Source organism: Trachypithecus francoisi, unplaced genomic scaffold (genome assembly GCF_009764315.1).
Source record: "Trachypithecus francoisi isolate TF-2019V2 unplaced genomic scaffold, Tfra_2.0 Lachesis_group5, whole genome shotgun sequence".
Classification (NCBI taxonomy): domain Eukaryota; kingdom Metazoa; phylum Chordata; class Mammalia; order Primates; family Cercopithecidae; genus Trachypithecus; species Trachypithecus francoisi.
Window position 1 is genome coordinate 16,699,106 of NW_022681470.1, and position 19,440 is coordinate 16,718,545.

Here is a 19,440-nt window from a genome sequence, read left to right on the forward strand (position 1 = left end):
TGCATTTCTTCTAGTCACCATGACTTCCTGAGACAGCCAAAAGCATTTCCTGTGAGCAGAGCCCAACGGCTGGCTTTGCACATTGAACATTTCAGATGACCACATATTTCATAGAATACAAGGGGAAGATAACACCGGACACACAGAACTTCCCAACTGCTTGAGAAAATTTGGTGCCTGGTGACAGACTAAGTATACAACCAGACAACAGCCAGGCCACATCAAAAGGTGGAACTCTGATCCACAAGGTGCAGCAACTTTCCCAGAAAACAATACCCCTACCTACAAAAAGCAACCCCGGAAGCTGGCCTGCTCTAAGTCAGACCTGCTAGAAGCCAAATTGCTGTCTAGTAACTCTCCAGGAAGTTAAATAATAACTTCTGTTGGCCCAAAATGTTCAGGACTGGATTAATAACTGATGGCTTCCCTAATTTTTGTCCCCAATTCCAACTTAGAACTCACCAGAGAAAGCCAAATATGCTCCTGCAACCAAGCACACAGGATGTTCGCTTCTAGTGAGCCGCCTCCAGCTTCCCCTCATCAATAACCTCCAATCAGGGCACATCTGAAGACTTCAGCTTTTTCCACTATAAAGCTTTCCCACTCGTCTGCCCACCTTTGAGTCTCTGCCAAATTGCAGGTGATGGTATCTGACTCCCTTGCTGTAGCAAGCTCTGCATAACAGCTTTTGCTTATTCTCATTGGGTAGGTCAAGACATTGCTTTTCACACCGGATGGGCATCATCTTTGAAAACATCTTTATTGGGTCTCTTGTCTCCCTCCTCCAGTCACTGATCTAAATCATAGACTTTTTTAGAAAGAGGGAAAATAGTAAAGAAAGAAAGCAACTGAGTTGCCGCTCCCAGCCACTGTCTGTATCCTGAATTTTGTTTTTCTGCCATATGTCAAGTGGCCTCTCCTGGACCATCGTCACTGCTTCTTCTGCTTCCCTGCAGCTGCAGACACAGGAGAGTTCTGTATGTCTGGCCTTGAGCCCCCACCCACCCCAGTACAGGGCCAGGCCCTGCTGTTCTGAATCAGTGTTTTCAGTGACCACTTAAAACACAGTGAGTGCCCACGCCTCTGTGATCTGAACTGCTCTTTCCAGTTCCATATAAAGTTAAGAACCCACTTAAGAATGTTTAATCATTCAATAGTTTTTCTTGGTATATAATAAAAAAGTGATTTAAATACAATCTATTTTATTTTAGATTATATCACTGGGGTTATTTTACAAAGTTACCTTTAAATACTATTGTAAATAAAATTAATAACAAGCAAAATTCTTATTCTTCCTTGTTTGACAACTGACATGGTCCACTTAATTTCCTTTAAATTAATTATGCAAGAAAATGATATTTTTTCAAGAAAATTTAAGATGATATATATTTATTGGTTGGGTGCCAAATATTCATTCAGAAGATGGAAATTTAAATCCTTGTTTCTAAATTTAAGGAAAAAACTACTTTCATTACTTGATGTGTGAAATTCACCCATTTTGTGTTTATCTAGAAAATCTAGTTTATTGTTTAAATGTTCTTATTTTCCCCAAAATCATCAGTTAGGAGAGAAGATTTCAAGCTGCCATTCAAATACAATTGTGTGCAATGAATACATTTCGGGTATAGATAGTTTTTATTCTCTATAAATGAAATGCCAAATGGATAGAACCATTCTTTTTTTTTTAAAAAAAAAAAAGGCTTTTGGAGTATCAGAGACATCCTCTTATGTTATTTTAAAATAAAAAATGTTTTGAGCTGTTTGGTTCTTGGAAATAGATAACAAGGGGAGAGGTGAGATTAAAAAAAAAAAAGTATCCAAACTGAGGTGAGACCCAAAGATGGCCAATCTAATAACGAGGCAGAGGTCTCTGCCTGTCCTGGGAAGGCTCCCTCGTTGGCCAGAGGAGCCCACTTGTTGGGCTGCCAACCGGTTCCTATAAATTCTAAGGCAATTAGAATCATGTGGTGACTCTAACGGGAATGAGACAGCTGCCCAGGCATTAGAAGAAAACCACACCCAATGGCTCAAGCCAGCGGCAAGAGATAAAAACTTAGTGGCATCTCCCCTGACTAGCAGACTGGGCTCCCTGCTTCCCCTCTGCTTCCTTTAAACAGACCATTCACACATTTGCCTGAAAACTTACAGTGACCCAGACCCTACTCCCTATACACACTGCCAGTTGTCGTATGTCTTGTTTCTCTCTCTCTGCATGATGCCTCATTCCTATCTGGAGTGGCCCAGGGACAAAGGACTGCCCTCCCGTCTCTCTGTGCCCTCCCTGCCCAGGATCCATAAATTACACTTTTTGAATTTGTTCCGTACTGTGGTGTATATTGCATTTGCACCTTCCATCTGAAGAACCAGGGGACGCCCCAGGCCAGGTTTTACCTGGGACGCCCAAGAGAGCACAAGGTTGGGCTCCCAGCACCAGAGCAATGGGCAGGTGGGCATAAACTGAACACAGAAAAGACAAGAGCCACAAAGACACATAAACAAGTTTCCCAGGCAAGAAGCCCCTGGTCACAGGTCAGACAACTAGGCATTGCATATTCCAGGTAAAAGAAGCATCCTATGAAAGGCACGCAGTAAATACCATGTCCATCTCCCCTTCATTTCTCCTTAGGGCAGGTTGCTAGCTGCTCTGGTACTGGAACCTCAGTTTAGCTGGGGGCTCTCAGAACAGACAGCTAGATGAATTAAACAAGGAAGGCTCTCAGCCTCAGGCACATCTTCTAGGACAAGGAGAAGGCCAGGGGAGAGTAAGATCAGCGATCCTACAAGACGTGCTTCCAGGCCAAGGCCAGGCTGCAGTTGCAGGTACTTACCCAACTGCAGGTACACATTGGGCCTGGAGCTTCCCATGGGTGTGCAAAGATGTGACTCAAAAGTCCATCTGCCAAAAGTGAGCAGGGCAGGCCAGCTCTCCTCTCACTGGTACAGTGGTTCTAGCCCTCACAGAACATTAAAACCACCTGGAAACTGTTTATGAAGGTTCCCATATTCAGGAACAACGCCTAGAGAGTCCGACGGAAGGAATTTGGTGCTGCCTGTGTACCAGTATTTGTAAATTTCCCCAGATGATGCTAACATGCAGTCTGAGTGAAAAACACAAGTTTGACAGCTACACAAATTTAGAGCTTCTCTAAAACACACAGGGTATAATACTGGGGCCATACCCTGGAAGTCCTTCTGTCGGGAATGCAGAGAAAAAAGAAAAAGATGGCCAACATCTACCATTTTAAAGGGATTCCAGCAAGCATATTTTAAAATGCAGGGCTGCCTCTGGCATCTGGAAGCAGCTTGGGTGCCCTGGATATCATTCTCTTTTAAAAGTTTTTTCACAGCTTTTACAGACTACTTAAGACTGGCCTTCATCTTGCGCCAAAATAGCAGGGCTGTGTTTGTTTAGCTTCAAGATTTCCAGGTCCAGGTGATTAAAAAAGGTGAGTGAGAAGCCTGCCAACACACAGTGGGGCTGTCACCCAGGCAGCTGCTGCTGCTGGCTTCCAGTATCCAGAAGCTGGAACATCGGCCAGCTCCAATCACCTGGCAGAGGATGGATCCGATGAGCAGGAAGACTGGCACTTAAAACCAGACATACCCACTGGAGTCAGGGCAGGCGATGAAAAGCCTGACGAGTGAAGGAGGTATGAAAACAACAGATTCCAGGGATCGGCAACCAACCAATGAGGGTTCATTTTTTGAAAAACAAATACTTCTACTGGCTGTCTTTTCAGTGCCAGGCATTAAACAAAGTGGAAGAAAAAAATTTCAGGGTGACTCAACAGATGGACCAGATCAATAATAAGGGGTAATTCAAGCAGGACAAGCCTGGAGCGGGAAGTGCGTGCAGGATGCCAACATCAGAGCAGCCAGGCATCAGAGAGCCAGCCTTGACTACTCGCCGGGCCTCAGGGGCTGAGCCTTCGTCCCAGGGCAAGGGAGTGGCCGGGGCTTGGCTGGCCCCGTTCCAGATGAGGACTGCGATACTTGCCAGGTCAATGAGCACCGATAGAGGTAGGGCCCAACATAGGAGTGTGTCTCAGAACGGTGCAGACCCACAGTCTAACACACAGGAAGGATGCTTGTTGCTAAGTCTTAGATACGGGAACTGGAGGAGGGTTGAGGGCCCCCAGCAGTGGGAAGGCAGGCATGGTATGCAGATGGTGGATGCGGACTCAAGACACCAACTCTCATCGCTCCAGGTGGGTGGTTTGGAAAGTCCCAGCCCATTCTAGAGAAGGAAACAGGCCCAGGTTTCTGATGGGGATGGGTAGTAGCCACAGAGCACAAGTCAGCCCCACCCACCACACACTTGCTGTAGTGCCACACTCTCGGTCCTAGAGGGCACCAATGCTTTCCCTTCACTCTGCCCCAGGGCCAAAGCCATTAAGTCCTGGGCAGAGGGCGGGAGCGTTCAGTGAGAGCAGCACAGAGGTTAAGGAGCTGCTCTTTTTTGAGATCTTCACTCTCACTTCCTTTCCAGGCAGTCAGTTGAGCAAGGTAGGTCTGGGGCCTCCTCTTGGGAGAAGAGGCCTTTCACCCTTGAACCCTGCAGGACCTCAGTTTGTCCCAGGGCAAACCTCCTACAGTGGGCAGTTAGGTCAGACCTGCTCCAGGCCTCGGAAGACTCTCCTCTCCTTGGTTTCTCTTACTGCACTGGATCCAGCCAGGACATTGATCAGACCTCCAGGGCCCAGGTTAAAAATATGTGGCCCAGCTCTGGGAGAGAAGCCAGCAGGTCTCCCAGGCTCTTGAACTCAGAGCTGAAAACCAAACAAAAAAATGAATCCTCCCCATTGACAAGGGGCCCAGCCTAGTTGGCCAGGCAGGAGTGCACAAGCACTGAGGCCAAAGCTGCCTTGTAATAAGAGGTACACTGGCCGGGAACCTGCAGCACTGAGTGTCACCTGGTCAGAGAGTCACCTGCTGGCTGGGTCTCCCTCAACTCAGATGCATGGCTAACAATCACTAGCTAAGCATGTATTCACTCTTGGAAAGAGATGTCACATTTGTATATTTATTATCTCATGTATTAATATACTGATGTACCACATAATTCTAATTCACTACCTCACTTAATTCTTACAACAACCTAATGTGACAGGCAATATTATTATTAGCTCCATTTTATAGATGAAGAAACAAGACCTGAAAGGGTTAAATAACTTGCTCAAGATCATTCAGCCAAGTCATGATAAAGCTGCACTTGAACACTCGCGTCTCAGATTCCAAAGCCCAAGTTTCTCTCTACTAACTGTATGGCCCCTGCACTCAAAAACTGAGAAATCTGTCTGCCCTGGTGAGTTTCTCACTCTAAGTCAGTATGCATAGAGCTCAGGGCTGTACTTTCCTTCTCCAGTGATATGGTTTGGATCTGTGTCCCATCCAAGTCTCACATTGACATGTAATCCTCAGTGCTGGAGGTGGGACCCGATGGAAGGTGATTGGATCATAGGGGCGGTTTCTCATTAATGATTTAGCCCCATCCCTCTTGGTGATGTGGTTGCAATAGTGAGTTATCGCAAGGTCTGGCTATTTAGAAGTGTGTGGCCCCTCCCCCACCCCCTCCTCCTGCTCTGGCTATGTGAAGTGCTGGTTTCCCCTTCACCTTCCGCCATGATTGCAAGTTTCCAGAGGCCTCTCCAGAAGCCAAGCAGATGCTGCCATGCTTCCTGTACAATCTGCAGAATCATGAGCCAAGTAAACCTCCTTTCTTTATAAATTACCCAGTCTCAGGTATTTCTTCACAGCAGTGTGAGAACTGACTGATATCTAGGAAGGACAGTAACAACAGAATCCACTTTTGCTATCGGCTTTAAACCGAACTATTCTCTGCTGAACAGGAAAATTGAAGCAGAAATAGAGAATGGAAAGAAAAGAGGTGACTAAAACACATTTAAGGTGTGTACAGGTCAGTGAAAAGGGAGAGAAACAATGGGCTTTCTAAATTACTTTTGTTAATGTGTATTACACCACACTCAACTGGATACATCAATATCATCATGGTTCTTCTAAAAATCAATAATTACCTATCTGTAGTAGATTTCCTATACTAGCCTACTTTTCTTCCTTTTTTCGTTTCTAACATCTTAGTTAATTCTATGACTTCCGAGGTCTTACCACATCTACCCCTCTGTGTACAACATGGCTGGATCACGCTTCCTGAAGTCTGCTTTTAGTCATTCAGTACTCCTCTAAAACATTGTAGTGGCTCCCTAAAATGCTCTTATCCTTAGCCTACAATTCAGAGCTCTGTGTATCCTAGTCCTAACCAACTTTGAAGAGCTACCACAATACTAATCCTATACCTGGGCCAATCTAGACTGCTCTTCCTTCTGAAAAAATAGTTGTGCTTTTCCTTCACATTCAGCCCAGGCATATCTAGCTCCACTCCACTGTGGCCAATGGGAGAACACAGCTATCAAAAAAGAAGAGACATTGAGCCAGGATGCCTATAATCCCAGTGACTCCAGAGGCTAAGGCGGAAGGATGGCTTGAGTCCAGGAATTCAAGGCTGCAGTGAAAAAAAAAAGGAAGGGGGATCTTGCCCTGTTCTCTACTGCATCCTCAGTGCCTAGAACCAGATCTGGCACTTCATGATGCTCAATGATATTTTTCTTTTCAGTAAATAAATGGAACAGGCCATTTCCTCTGACTGAAAAGCTTTCTGTCCAGCTCTTCAGTTCTCAAAATCCTTCTGTCTCAGTAAGCACTGTGTCACTTTTTAGAGCATGGCACTGAAACTCTTTGACACACCTCTCACTGAGACTTGTCATAATGGCCCTTCCCTTGAATCAGCGCACCAGGAATGCTGGGCCAATAAAACACAATGGAAGTAACACTGCAGTGGTTATAACAATATGCCCACCGAATTCTTTAATACTCCTCCTTTGGGGTAAAACCTGTTTCCTTCCCCTTCCCTGTGGGCTGAACTTAGTGACTTGCTTCTATTCACTAAGCAGAAGTGATGCTGTGTGACTTTGAAGGCTAAGTCCTAACAAGGCACTGTGGTTTCTGTCTTATTTGCTCTCTCTCCCTCAGATCACTGGCTCTGAGGAAATCAGCTGCTATGTTGCAAGAGGTCCTATGGCACAGCTCTTGTGGCAAGGAACTGAAGCCGTCTGTTAACAACACATGTATGAGCTTGGAAGCAGATCTTTCAGCCCCAGCCAAGCCTTTAGATGACTGCAGCTTCAAAGTGTGTCTTAACAGAAATCTTAGGAGACCCTGAGTCAGAGCCACCCAGCTAATTCACTCTGGACTCCTGTCTCTCAGAGACTGTGAGAGATAAAGGTTTGTTGTTTCAGGCTGTGAAGTCTGGGGAGCCACTTACTACACATTAATAGAGATGCATGCCAGTTTCTGAATTCAGACCTTAAGAATAAGAAATTTCCATTTCCTTTCTCTTGGGACACTCGCTCTTGGAACCTAGCAGCCATGTTGTAAGGAAGCCAAGCTGCCTATAGAGAGGCCCACAGAGAGAGCACTCAACAGCCAGACCATATGTATGCACCATATTTGGTGTGGATTCTCCCACCAAATATGGGAGCCACCCTAGTTGAGCCACCCCAGCTGTCCCTGCCAAGCCCTGCCCAAATTGTATTTCCATGGGCAAAATAAATAACTGGTAATATTTTAAGTCACAATGTCTTGAGATGGTTTATTATGCAGCAGTAGATAATGAAAACAGATTTTGGTATCTGGATATGGAATGCTGTTGTAACAAAATCCTAAAATCAAGGCATTGGTTTTGGGACTTGGTAGTAGGCAGAAGCCTCATGGGCCTCAGTGAAGGATGAAAAAAAGTAAGAAAAATGTATCAGAAGCTAGAAAAAATCCTTGTAGTGGCAAAAAAAAGTCATTGAGTTACCAACTGAAGCAATATAAAAAAAAGTCCTTAATAATTGTAATTATATATCCAAGGAGATTTCCAGGCAGAATACAGAAGTGCCCACTGACCTCCTGTCACTGCCTATGATGAAATGCAAGAGAAGAGAGATGAATTAAAGAATAAACTGTTACATGTAAAGGAGCTAGATCTGACCAGGTTTGAAAATGAAACTAATTTCTTTTTCCTGCTCTCTGCAAATGGCAAATAATTCCCAAATTAAGAAAGGGCCTCAGGCCATAGATCAAAGTCAGGATGGATGTATTAGTCCTTTCTCACACTACTATAAAGATACCACCTGAGATTGGGTAATTTATAAAGAAAATAGGTTTAGTTGACTCACAGTTCTGCATGGCTAGGGAGGCCTCAGGAAACTTACAATCATGGCAGAAGGCAAGGGGAAAGCAAGGCTCCTTCTTCACAAGGTGGCGAGAAGAATGAATGCAGGAAGAACTACCAAACACTTGTTAAACCATCAGATCTCACTCACTATCATGAGAACAGCATGGGGGAAACCACCCTCACGATCCAAACACCTCCCACCAGGTCCCTCCCTTGAATGTGGGGATTACAATTTGAGATGAGATTTGGGTGGGGACACAGAGCCAAACCATATCAATCGGTCTATAAATCTAAGAGAGCGAATCATAGAAACTTGAGGACAGACAAAAGACCCCCTAAGAATCTTAATGACATCCCTTAAGATCCCCTCCATTCAATAGGGGTTTTAAGAATCTTACCTAATGGAGTGAAGGTTTGCCCATTCTGAAGGTATTGAAATAGGAGGAAACAGAAATAGCATTATATGCAGGAGTTGCAAAAAAATATCGACCATCTTATCACCAGTATCACCCATTGACTGAAAGGCCCGTCCACCAAAGAGCATACAGAGCAATCAGAAAATAGTGAGGCCAAAAGGTCAGTTACCAGGAGGGTTAATTCAGGTCATCATTCAGCAGATCAGGCCTTACCAATTTTCTCAGCTGACCAAAGAGCTAAAACAGGAAACCTGCCCCATATGCACTATGCCATCTTAGGCATTTTCCCTGGAGTCTGAAGAGAGATTGTTCACATTGGAGTGAGGCTATCTCTGCTGCCTGAATTATACATTTCTTCCCTTGGGCTTAATACAGACTCATCCACCTGTATTCCTGGGAAAGATATATTGATTAAGAAAGGCAAAAACCCTAACTCAGAAGCAAGACTGTGTTCAATCTTCTTTTTTTTTCACTTAGCAAATGGGCTCATAATTTCAAGTAAATAGCATGTGAAGCTGTTAAGAGCCAAGCCCCACATTCGCACTGCCGTGTTCTACTGGTTGTAAATAATACGCGTGACTGCACCAGGGACCAAATTGCTCATTAGCTGCCAACATTAGTTGTTTAATGATCTGAGGAGCAGAAGCTGCCAATTATTGTATTCCTTCTTAAAATACCATTTAAAACCCACACATGTAATTATTATACCTTTTCGTTAAATTTTTATGATTCTTTTGAAGCTGATGAGCTGTGGGTCCATTCAACCTACAAAACTCAGGGAACGTTTTGAAGCTGTCATTATGTAACTGGGTTAAAAATCCGTATATAATACACCAAGAGAGGGCCTGGACTTTAGCCCCAGATCAGCCACTGCTGAGCTAATTGAGTGACCTTAACCAAAGGACACATCCCGCGCCCTCAACCTCCCCATCAGTCCATTCGGATCACAGTCTCTCTCCCATCTACCTAACACAGCAATTGTGAAAGTAAAATAAATACAGAGGAGTGTTTGAAAACACTATTCAAATGATAGGATAAGATACTGTTTTCAGAGACTCTTGTTTTCAAGCTACTAATTAATGGAAAAATCAATTCCTTAATAACTGCCAGACTAAGAGGGAGCATAATCCTTTGGGGATTCGCCAAGTTTCTGTGACTAGATTTTTAAACGGAGGACATCCATTTGTCTTATGCTACCATCCTTCCCCCATAGGAAGGGTCTGAGCACACCCAATAATCCTCACTCAGTATTTACAGATACACAATGCTACATACACATCTGCTAGAATCATATGGCACACAGAGTACATTCAGTCTCTAAACTCTTCAAGAAACAGGAACTGGAAGTCCCAAATACGGTACTCAGATAAACAACTTGTGCTATATTATGTGTACATTAGTGAAACTCCCCATAAAAGCTTTCAGATGTCTGAGAATGACATAACAACCGTGGAATGTTCATCGAGGGCAAAACACGGTGCGCTGGTGGCTGTCATTATTTTAGTTGGACAGCTTCAACATCTCCTACACTGCCAGTTACCTGATATGGCATGCATTTTGGCTTCAAGCAAGGCTGGTAGTTGGGTTTCAATATCGTTAACTTTCTTCCTCAGGGTGCTGCAGAATTTCTCACTCATACACACCTAGGGGGAGAGAAATGGCCAGGAATCATCATTTATTCAGCCAAAAATCAGAAAGCAGTAGAACAGCCAGGTCAGAGATTTCTGGGTTTGTAAGTAATTAAAAGGGGTGATGAAGAGTAATTGGAGGATAATGCTCAAAAAGCAAGAAATGGAAAAAGAAAGGCAAAGAAGAAAGGGAGGGAGGAAGGGAGGAGGGAGGGAGGGAGTTAGGGAGGAAGGAAGGAAGGAAGGGAGGAAGGAAGGGAGGAAGGAAGTCAGGGAGGGATGAAAAGAAAAGAAGGGAGGGAGGGAAGAAGCGAGAGAGGAAGGGAGAAGGAAGAAAGGGAGGGAGGGAGGAAGAAACAGGGAAAAAGGGAAGGAAGGAAGGAAAGGGAAGGGAAGGAGGGAAATGGAAGAAAAAGAACAAAAACAAAGTGAGCAATGGTGTATTCCAAGCATATGCCCATCACCCACACTCAATTACAAAACCGATAGGAGCTAATCCAACAGAGAGCAACCACAAGTTAACATAATTGCATCACTCCTGCCTCCTGCCTTCTCCAGACCTTTGCCGAATCCTCCTGTCTGCATCACTTTCGTAGCCCCAGGTGGTTTGGCTCACTCATACCCTTCGGGACTCTGCTCAGTTGCTGCCTGGGAGGAAAGGCCTTGCTGATTACCCACCCAAAATAGCAACCTCCCTTGGCCCTCCCTCCGCTTGATGTTTTTCCACAGCTTCCGCTCAGATGACACACTATGCACTTCTATTCCTTTGTTTCCACATTGTCTGTCTGCTGGGATACGAGCTCTATGTGAGCAGGGACTTCGCTCTGTGCCTGGCACATGGGATGCAGTGAATAAAGATATGGCCATTGAGATGAAGGTCAAAGCTGCAAGCTAAATTTAATTACTAGTATTAATAAACACTGTTTAGGGAAACTTTGAAGGCAGATAGATACTTGCTGGCAAGTCAGATTTGAAAAATAGACAAGTAACTCTCAGTGAGTTTGAGGGTTTTATCATGTATTTTCCCATGACATTCCAAACACATCCTACAGTTTTTTCTTTGGTTTTTCAAAAATAGCAAAAATCTTAAATCTTAATTTCTTTTTCCAAATGTCTTTAGGTTATCTTTTATTTTGTTGGAGGCTAAAACATCACATTTTTTCCCTTTTTGAACCCTTTCAGCAGTCTCAAGACTTTTCATATGCCAATGATATCTAGACTCAGATTAATGAGCTACCTAGAAAAATTTAATTTCCCAGAAGAATCTAGGGTTTGTTGGATACCATCAACTTTAAATGTTTTCTTATATCAGTTTGAATTGAAATTATTTTTAGAGTCAAAGCAGACCTCATCCATCCTGCCTAAAATACTCCACTGTTTCTCTCATGGACTTCCATATGTTCTATTCAGTGGCTATAATTTTCCAGCATCTTTTTTATAAAAATCATTTTCTGGATGAAGACGACAGTTTGGTAGCCTCTAAACCAAAGCCTGCACTGGTGGTGTTGGGCATCCACATGTCCAAAGTAATTAATTCCGAGACCCTTTCAACGTCTTAAGACTTTTCAGGATGTCAGAACCAGAGTTAAGAGGAAGGTATCCCTTCCCCCAGCACCAAGTCTTAGTTTGGCTCAAACCCAGATGACTAGCACATCCCAACATATCCATTTAATAATGTCATCTGAGGTCTGAGGACATTTCCATTAACTCTGTAACACCAGCCATAATTCTTATGTCTCATCCAATCTATGTCCAATATTTCTGATTTTAGTGAACAGTATCTGTTAATCATAATTGGGTTAGTTTCTCCTTTGTTGAGCAATCTATCCTTCAAGCTGTCAATATTAATACAAAACAATCTTTCTGAATCTTCTTATTAAATTGCAATGTTCACTCTTTCAGGCTCTGCTGGATGTAATCTAATATCTACCAATCTCCAGATATCCCATTTATTTCCAACTGTTTCTTCCATCTCATTTATCCCTTAATTACCTTTGGTTTGGGTAACCCATAAGAGTTTAAGAAATGCAATGAGTGTAAGGAAGGTTTCATTTCTTTCTGAGACAGGAATCTAAAGAATATCAGGTAGGGGTGTGTGTGTGTGTGTGTGTGTGTCTAACACACTAGAGAAAGAAAGCTATGTCAATCTGAGACCTTTAGCTCACGGTCACTAGTTAATCTAGTTTAAAGTAAAGAGAAAGGTGGTTTGTGTGACTGGACAGTTTTGTTTTAATTCTCTGTGGACTAATATAGCCCCTGCCCACAGCACACACACATACATTCATGTCTGTGCACACATACCTATCCAACTCTGCACACACACATACACATCCCCCAGAAAACCTGTGTATCCTTTTTATTTACAAATAAAATTGCACACTCATTATCAAATGGAACTTTTATGTTCACATTTTAAAATCAAAGACATGAGTTCCTTAATTTTATGGAAAAGCAAAGTAATTATAAAGTGTTTTAAATGTATTAGAGAAGGTATATGCAATGGTTGGAAATGTTTTTGTCCCCCCAGAATTCACAGGTTGAAATTCTAACTCCCAAGGTGATGGCATTAGGAGGTGGGGCCTTTGGGAGGTGATCAGATCATGAAGGTGGGGCCGCCATGAAGGGTTAGTACTCTTCTAAAGAAGCCCGAGACCCTGCCCTGCCCTCTTTCTTCCATGCAGGAATACAACGAGAAGTCAATCGTCTGCAGCCTGGAAGAGGGCCTCTCACCAGAACTTAGCCATGCTGGAACCCTGCTCTCAGACTTCCAGTCTTCAAAGCGATGGGAATTAAATTTCTGTTGTTTATAAGCCACCCCGTCTATGGTACTTTGTTATAACAACTCAAATGGAGTAAGACTGTATGCAAACAAAGCAAATCATTTTTGATATTTGGGAAAATCTAAGATCTTTAATAGTAGTTCGAGATTTTCAACAAATCCTAATACTGAGTACATAACAGTATATGTGTGTATCCACAATACACAGTGTCATAAACACACACATATAAGCACCATCTGCATTATATAATAGGCACACCTGTATCCTCAGTGTTGTTGTACAGATGCATTCATATTACCTATACAGCATGTTCTGAAGACAGTCAATGAACTCAGACCCAAGACAGTCCTCCTATCTTTTAATTCTATGTAGAAATCAGGATGCACCTGATAAACAGTAGAAAATGTAAGAGAGGCCAGGTGTGGTGGTTCTTGCCTGCAATCCCAATTTTGACAGACTGAGGCAGGAGGATCGCTTGAGCTCAGAAGTTCAAGACCAGCCTGAGCAACCTAGCAAAACCTGGTCTCTACTAAAACTCAAACAAATTTAGCTGGGCAAGGCAGCATATGTCTGTAGTTCCAGCTACTTGGGAGGCTGAGGCAGAAGGATTACCTGAGCCCAGGAGATCAAGGCTGCAGTGAGCTGTGATCCCGCCATTACACTCTAGCCTGGGTGACAGAGCCTTTGGGTGAGCAGAGCAGAATTCAAGCATTTCTGGGTCCCTGGTTCCAATGCTGTCTTATGGGCACCACTTGTTCCTAACCGGAAGCTCTCTTTGTATGCAAGTTATAATTACCCATCAAACCTGCGGCTCTGTGACCTTTAGCAAAATCACTGGGTGTTGTTTTCAGAAATAAAATTAGATACAGAAACGGAGAAAATGCACAGAGTAACTCCAGACATTTTTGCCAACAACACATCCCTGATTTTGGCTTAGCTGTGGTGATCCCTTGGCATGTTTCCTGATCTAGGGTCCAAGACTTTCTTTCCCTGGGCACAGAGACCGGAAGAGAGTCCTTCCAGGCCAACAGGCTCTTGGCTGCGTTGCTCTCTGCTCGGCAAGCTGTCCTTTTTACATTTTGACCATCGTACAACCACCCCTGGTTCCCAGACCTACTGCAAATAATGAATGATTCATACCCAGTTCTCTGCCACAACATTTAGTCATAATTCACAGAGTAATTGATCCTCTTTCTCAGTCTGTCAATAACTTGGCCAGGTATAAATATATACGAGAAGGGCTTTTGTTTTGTAAACTGTGGTTATCCTAACTAATGAGGACATTGACTATTTAAATTAATTGACCGTGCTCTCAGGGAATAATGAAGACATATTCTGTCTGTACACAAACCAAGGTCTTGCTATGGCAGTATAAACGATGTATAAAGTAAGCAAAATGATTGTCAAGCCAACTGAAAAGCTTTAAAGAACAAAAAACAGTCACCGACTGTTTCATTTGTGAGGAAACTAGACATTGCCCTCCTGGGAAGAAAAGTAATTAATTTCTCAAGTTACTACCATCCTGAAAGCAATTTTTTTTTCTTTGAGATGGAATCTCGCTCTGTCTCCCAGGCTGGAATGCAATGGTGCAACCTCGGCTCACTGCAACCTCCACCACCCGGGTTAAAGTGATTCTCCTACTTTGGCCTCCTGAGTAGCTGGGATTACAGGCACCCGCCACCATGCCCAGCTGATTTTTGTATTTTTAGGAGAGATGGGGTTTCATGATGTTGGTCAGGCTGGTCTCGAACTCTTGAACTCAGGTGATCCGCCGGCCTCAGCCTCCCAAAGTGTTGGGATTACAGGCATGAGCCACCGCACCTGGCCCCGAATGCATCTTTAAGCAAAGGCTTTCAATATGCATAGCGGCAGTCCTTTTTCAGTCCCTAAATTGACAGCTTCTTTTGTAGCAAAGGCCAAACCAGTCCATTTCTGGGGTGTCCACAAGTCGAGACCTCCACTATGACAGAAGCACTCTCTCCTGGCTCTTTTAACTCATCACTGGGACTGCAAAATAGCTTGACAAAGTCTACGTGTTTTTGCAGAAGCTACGTATCCTCTGATCTAGACGTAAGATCAAGTCAAAGGAAAACTTCATAGGCTTCTTTGGAAAATGAGAGTATAAAGGTACTTACCTTAGTAGTGATTTCTTTAAGTGACAAGTTGAGGGATTTTATTCTTTCCTGGAGGCTGGAAGAATTAAAAAGAGGAGATTGGTCTTCTTGGTAACCACAATTCAATACCACTACGGTTAGGAATACTGCAAAAAGTGAACCTTCCACTGGTCTGATGGATGAAAAAGTGCAGGAGAACAGATGATGCCAAATTGGTTCCATTTGACTATGGAATAAATATGGCGCTAGGAAGCAGACCTTTCCTCCCTTATTATGCCTTACTAAAGCTAGTGTTACACTTTTATCATGCCCAGAGTATACATCTACTGATAACGGGAAGAACAGCCAAGGTGTGCTCCTGGCAGCAAAGGATTAAAATCTGCATTCCTATAACCACCTTCCCAGAAGGAAGGTGTATGCTGAGTAGTGTCCCCTAGCAGGGAATCAAATAGTATCTATTTGGGTAGAGCATGCAATTCAGCAAGTAGGTACCCAGTGCCCTCTGCATTGAGCACTGAAGTACAGCATAAAGAAGAGACATATATTTAAAGTAGGTCTGAGATAGCACCCATTAGGCTTCTCCCGCTTCTCTTCTCTCCTTAGCACTTTTCACCTTGACATATTTATTTATTCATGTAATTTCTCTCTCTCCCACTGGAACTTAAGTTCCACGAAGGCAGTGACTGTCTGTTGCGTTCATTCCTGCATCCCAATTGCTTAAACAATTCCTAGAGCTTGTTAGTCAGCCCTCAGTCAATATCTGTAGAATGAATGAATCAATGCAATTAAGAGTCAGATCTTATTATGAAGGTTGTTACCTAGTGGAGAAGAAACACATGCACGCGATTCGCTATAATAGAAAGCAAGAGGAAAAAATTACTCTAAGGGGAATAGAAAATCAATACTAGGAGAAAACTGCTACATAAAAGCTGTCACCAGGCAGAATATTGTCTGCCTTGAGCAATGGAGACAATAACTTTTGGAGCAATTTAGAACTAGGAGACTGGTGGGAAAGCTTACTGGAAGAGGTGAAAAGTGAACTGGGCCTCAATGGAAAACACAAAACAACAACAACAAAAAAAAAAGGAGAATGAAATTCTAGCAAGAAGATAAATCAAACTGGACCAAATGGTTCTCACAGGTGACTTGTGAAAGATAAAGTTAAACAGGGAAATGACTATTTCTGGTAGGAAAGGAAAGGGAAGGATGGGGTGAGGCCTATCTGTATCTACAATGTTTGCTTATTTATTTAGTTAGGGGCCGGGCACAGTGGCTCATGCCTGTAATCCCAGTACTTTGGGAGGCCGAGGTAGGGGGATCACCTGTGGTCAGGAGCTCGAGACCAGCCTGGCCAATATGGTGAAACCCCATCTCTACTAAAATACAAAAATTAGCCAGGCGTGGTGGCATGCACCTGTAGTCCCAGTTACTTGGGAGGCTGAGGCAGGAGAATTGCTTGAACCCAGGAGAACTGCTTGGTGTGAGCCGAGATCATGCCACTGCACTCCTCCAGCCTGGGTGATAGAGTGAAACTCCATCTCCAAAAAAATAAAATAAAATAAATTTATTTAGTTAGGGAAAGAAAATCAAAGTAAATATGGGGTAAATTCTACTATTTGTTTAATTGTAGTGGTGGGTAAACGAGTGTTGTATTTTTAAATATGTTTGAAATATTTACAATTAAAATAATTTTAAAGAAATATCAAGGGCAAGCTTTAGTCAGTATTAAATGACAGACTAAGGAGTTTTGAGTTTTATCCCTCAAGCAATAAGAAATCATTCCATTTTTTAGCAAGAGAGCAACATGAAAACAATGTTTTCATTTTTTAGAAAACTATTTGGGTGGCACTATGAGAGACGATTTAGAGGAAGAAAGTCTGGATGTGACAAAGCCAGGCAGTTCCCTTCAGCAGTGTCAGCCAGGCGGGGGGCGCACGGGCCCCGCAGAGTGATACAGGTCAGAAAGGGGAGGGAGGAACAGGACTGGATTACGTGGATGCTCAGAGCAGTGAGAACATCCATTCTAGAGTTTTCCATTCTTTCATGCATTCATGAACTCATCCATTCTTCAAATATCTATCCAGCAAGTTAGGAACTTAGAGCATGAAGACATGGTTCCTGCCCACAACCACTTATTGCTGCTAGATATGCCGGAAAATGTAATAGATGCCAGAAGAGGAGTGATTACTTGATTAAATGATGACCTGCAAAAGGAAAGGTCAAGGTTTTGGGGGTATGTGTGGGGAGGGGAAGGGAAAGGGTGCAGGGTGTCAGGAAATCTTATACCAGGGGTTGCCAAGTATTAGAGCTAAGCTGCCAATTTGCTAATTTTTGTTTGTTTGCTCTTCAACTATAAGAACTATTTTTTGATGTTATCACATCCACCAATTTGTCATTTCTGAGTATAAGCAAACTTGTTTCAATTGTAAATACCTGGGAACTGGTGCGGGTCTATACTAATCAGTCATTACCACTTGAGACCTACTTTCAACAGAGGAGGGTTTTCCAGTCCAGCTGAGATCAGCCCAAAATGAGGAAGTGAGGGTTGACAGAGGTGGAGCATGTGACACCAGACTCTTCAGAATTCAGGAGTTGCCATCTGACAAAAATTAGTGTACTCAGTGGGAACAGAGGAAAACAGCCTTTGGAAGCCTGCCTGGAGAATTCTAGACTCTGGCTGGCTGGGGACTGGATCTTTTGAGAGAATGTAAGGCAGAGTGTCACACAGACATGGAGACTGGGGCAGATGAAACCACTTAGGGTGGTGGGGAGAGAAGAAAAGAGGGCATCCAACATGGACCCGGTCTGCTTCTTCCTCTGATTCTAATAGCAGCACCAGCTTTGGACGGCTAATGCCTGCTGTCCAAACTGAAAACCTTCCTCGAGCAGAAATGCACTTTCCCTTGCTGAGCTCGTGAGAGTCTATTCAACAAATAAATTTTTAGTAAATGGTTCACCACATCATTGAACCTATGTGAGCATTTAATAGTATATTATAAGTAGATGTTCCCAACCACACACACAGACTAGCTCATGCATTCACAATTCAGATAAGTAGCAGATCCTCCTACTGATACTGAAATTTTAGCTGACCAAAACGGCCGTGCTGTTAGCTAATGCCCAACATATCACATAAAAAGTAGGTCAAGCACCGTCTTTCCAGGGGTTGACACAGTTCACTGGTCTGGGCTCAGATCTGGCCCTATCCCAGAAAGAAAATTAGTCTTCTCTTAGATATCATGTTAGAGGAAGGAGGGAGTGATGCAGATAATTAAATGCATTGTTTTATATTTAATTTGATTTATATTTAATTATGCTATATTCCTTTTTGCAACAGATTTACCTTCCCAATTATGTTTTGCTCAGGCTACTATTAACATTAGTTGTATCCCTGGCGTATATACAGAATAAAAGCAATTGTGGGGGAGCAGACGATATGAGTAATCTATATACTATGCTAGCGGGTTACAGGCTATTTATAATAGAAGAATTCTCTCAAACCAAAGTTTACACAGCACTATAAAATATAATACAGATAACAGGGAATCTGCTTTTACTGAAGAGGGGTGTCTGGCCTAGGGTACAAAGATGTCACTTTAGCCCCCCAAACACACACACATTGCTGCTACCATCACACTGTGGTCCCCAAACCATAATTCCAGGAGCAGGAATACAAACTGAAAACCAGAAAATAAGACCAGTTCAATGTTGATAAGCAAGAATTCTGTGTACTTTAAATGAGTATAACCAATCCCCACTTTTTAAAAAACTTGCATATTATTCATAACAAATATGAACTATCCTCTCAGATGAAATTATGCCTTATCCTAGAAACACATAATTTGTCCACACAAATTAGCAAATATGTTTTCAGAAACACACCAGACCTAATTTACCCAAATGAGTATCTTCATTCAAAGTGGCTGCCCCGGAAATAATAGAGTCCAACGTTTATTGAACACTTACTATGTACCAGACACTCTCCCAAATTCTTTATGCAGATGAGCATTTTAAATTCTTATTATAACTCTATGAAGTAGAAACTATAATCATCTACATTGTAAGACAAGAAAATTTAATCAAAGAGACTAAGACAGATTTAAGCAACTTTCCCAGGGGTAACCAGTTGGTAATTATGGGAGATTAAATGGTAACCCAAGCAGTCTAACTATCTGCTCTCCTAACTACTGAACAATACTAACTACCGCTCCCAGAAGCTGTGTACCTATTTAAAATGAACTGTCATCATCCAGACAAATTTTTGGA

At 42.9% G+C, this 19,440-nt stretch overlaps 1 protein-coding gene across 7 annotated transcripts in view; it reads right to left on the reverse strand.

Annotated features, from left to right (window-relative positions):
• Positions 1-19,440, reverse strand: part of DISC1 (DISC1 scaffold protein) — a 397,938-nt gene that overhangs the window by 212,970 nt on the left and 165,528 nt on the right. For all 7 annotated transcript variants that reach the window (XR_004434336.1, XR_004434335.1, XM_033199716.1 and 4 more), the window contains exons 7-8: positions 15,196-15,250; positions 10,193-10,295 (exon numbers count right to left, since the gene is read on the reverse strand). Coding sequence is in view for 5 of the 7 variants with exons in the window: in XM_033199716.1 (XP_033055607.1) it covers positions 10,193-10,295; positions 15,196-15,250 (158 nt within the window). In the remaining 2 variants the exon portion in view is untranslated. The remainder of the gene's footprint in view (positions 1-10,192; positions 10,296-15,195; positions 15,251-19,440) is intronic.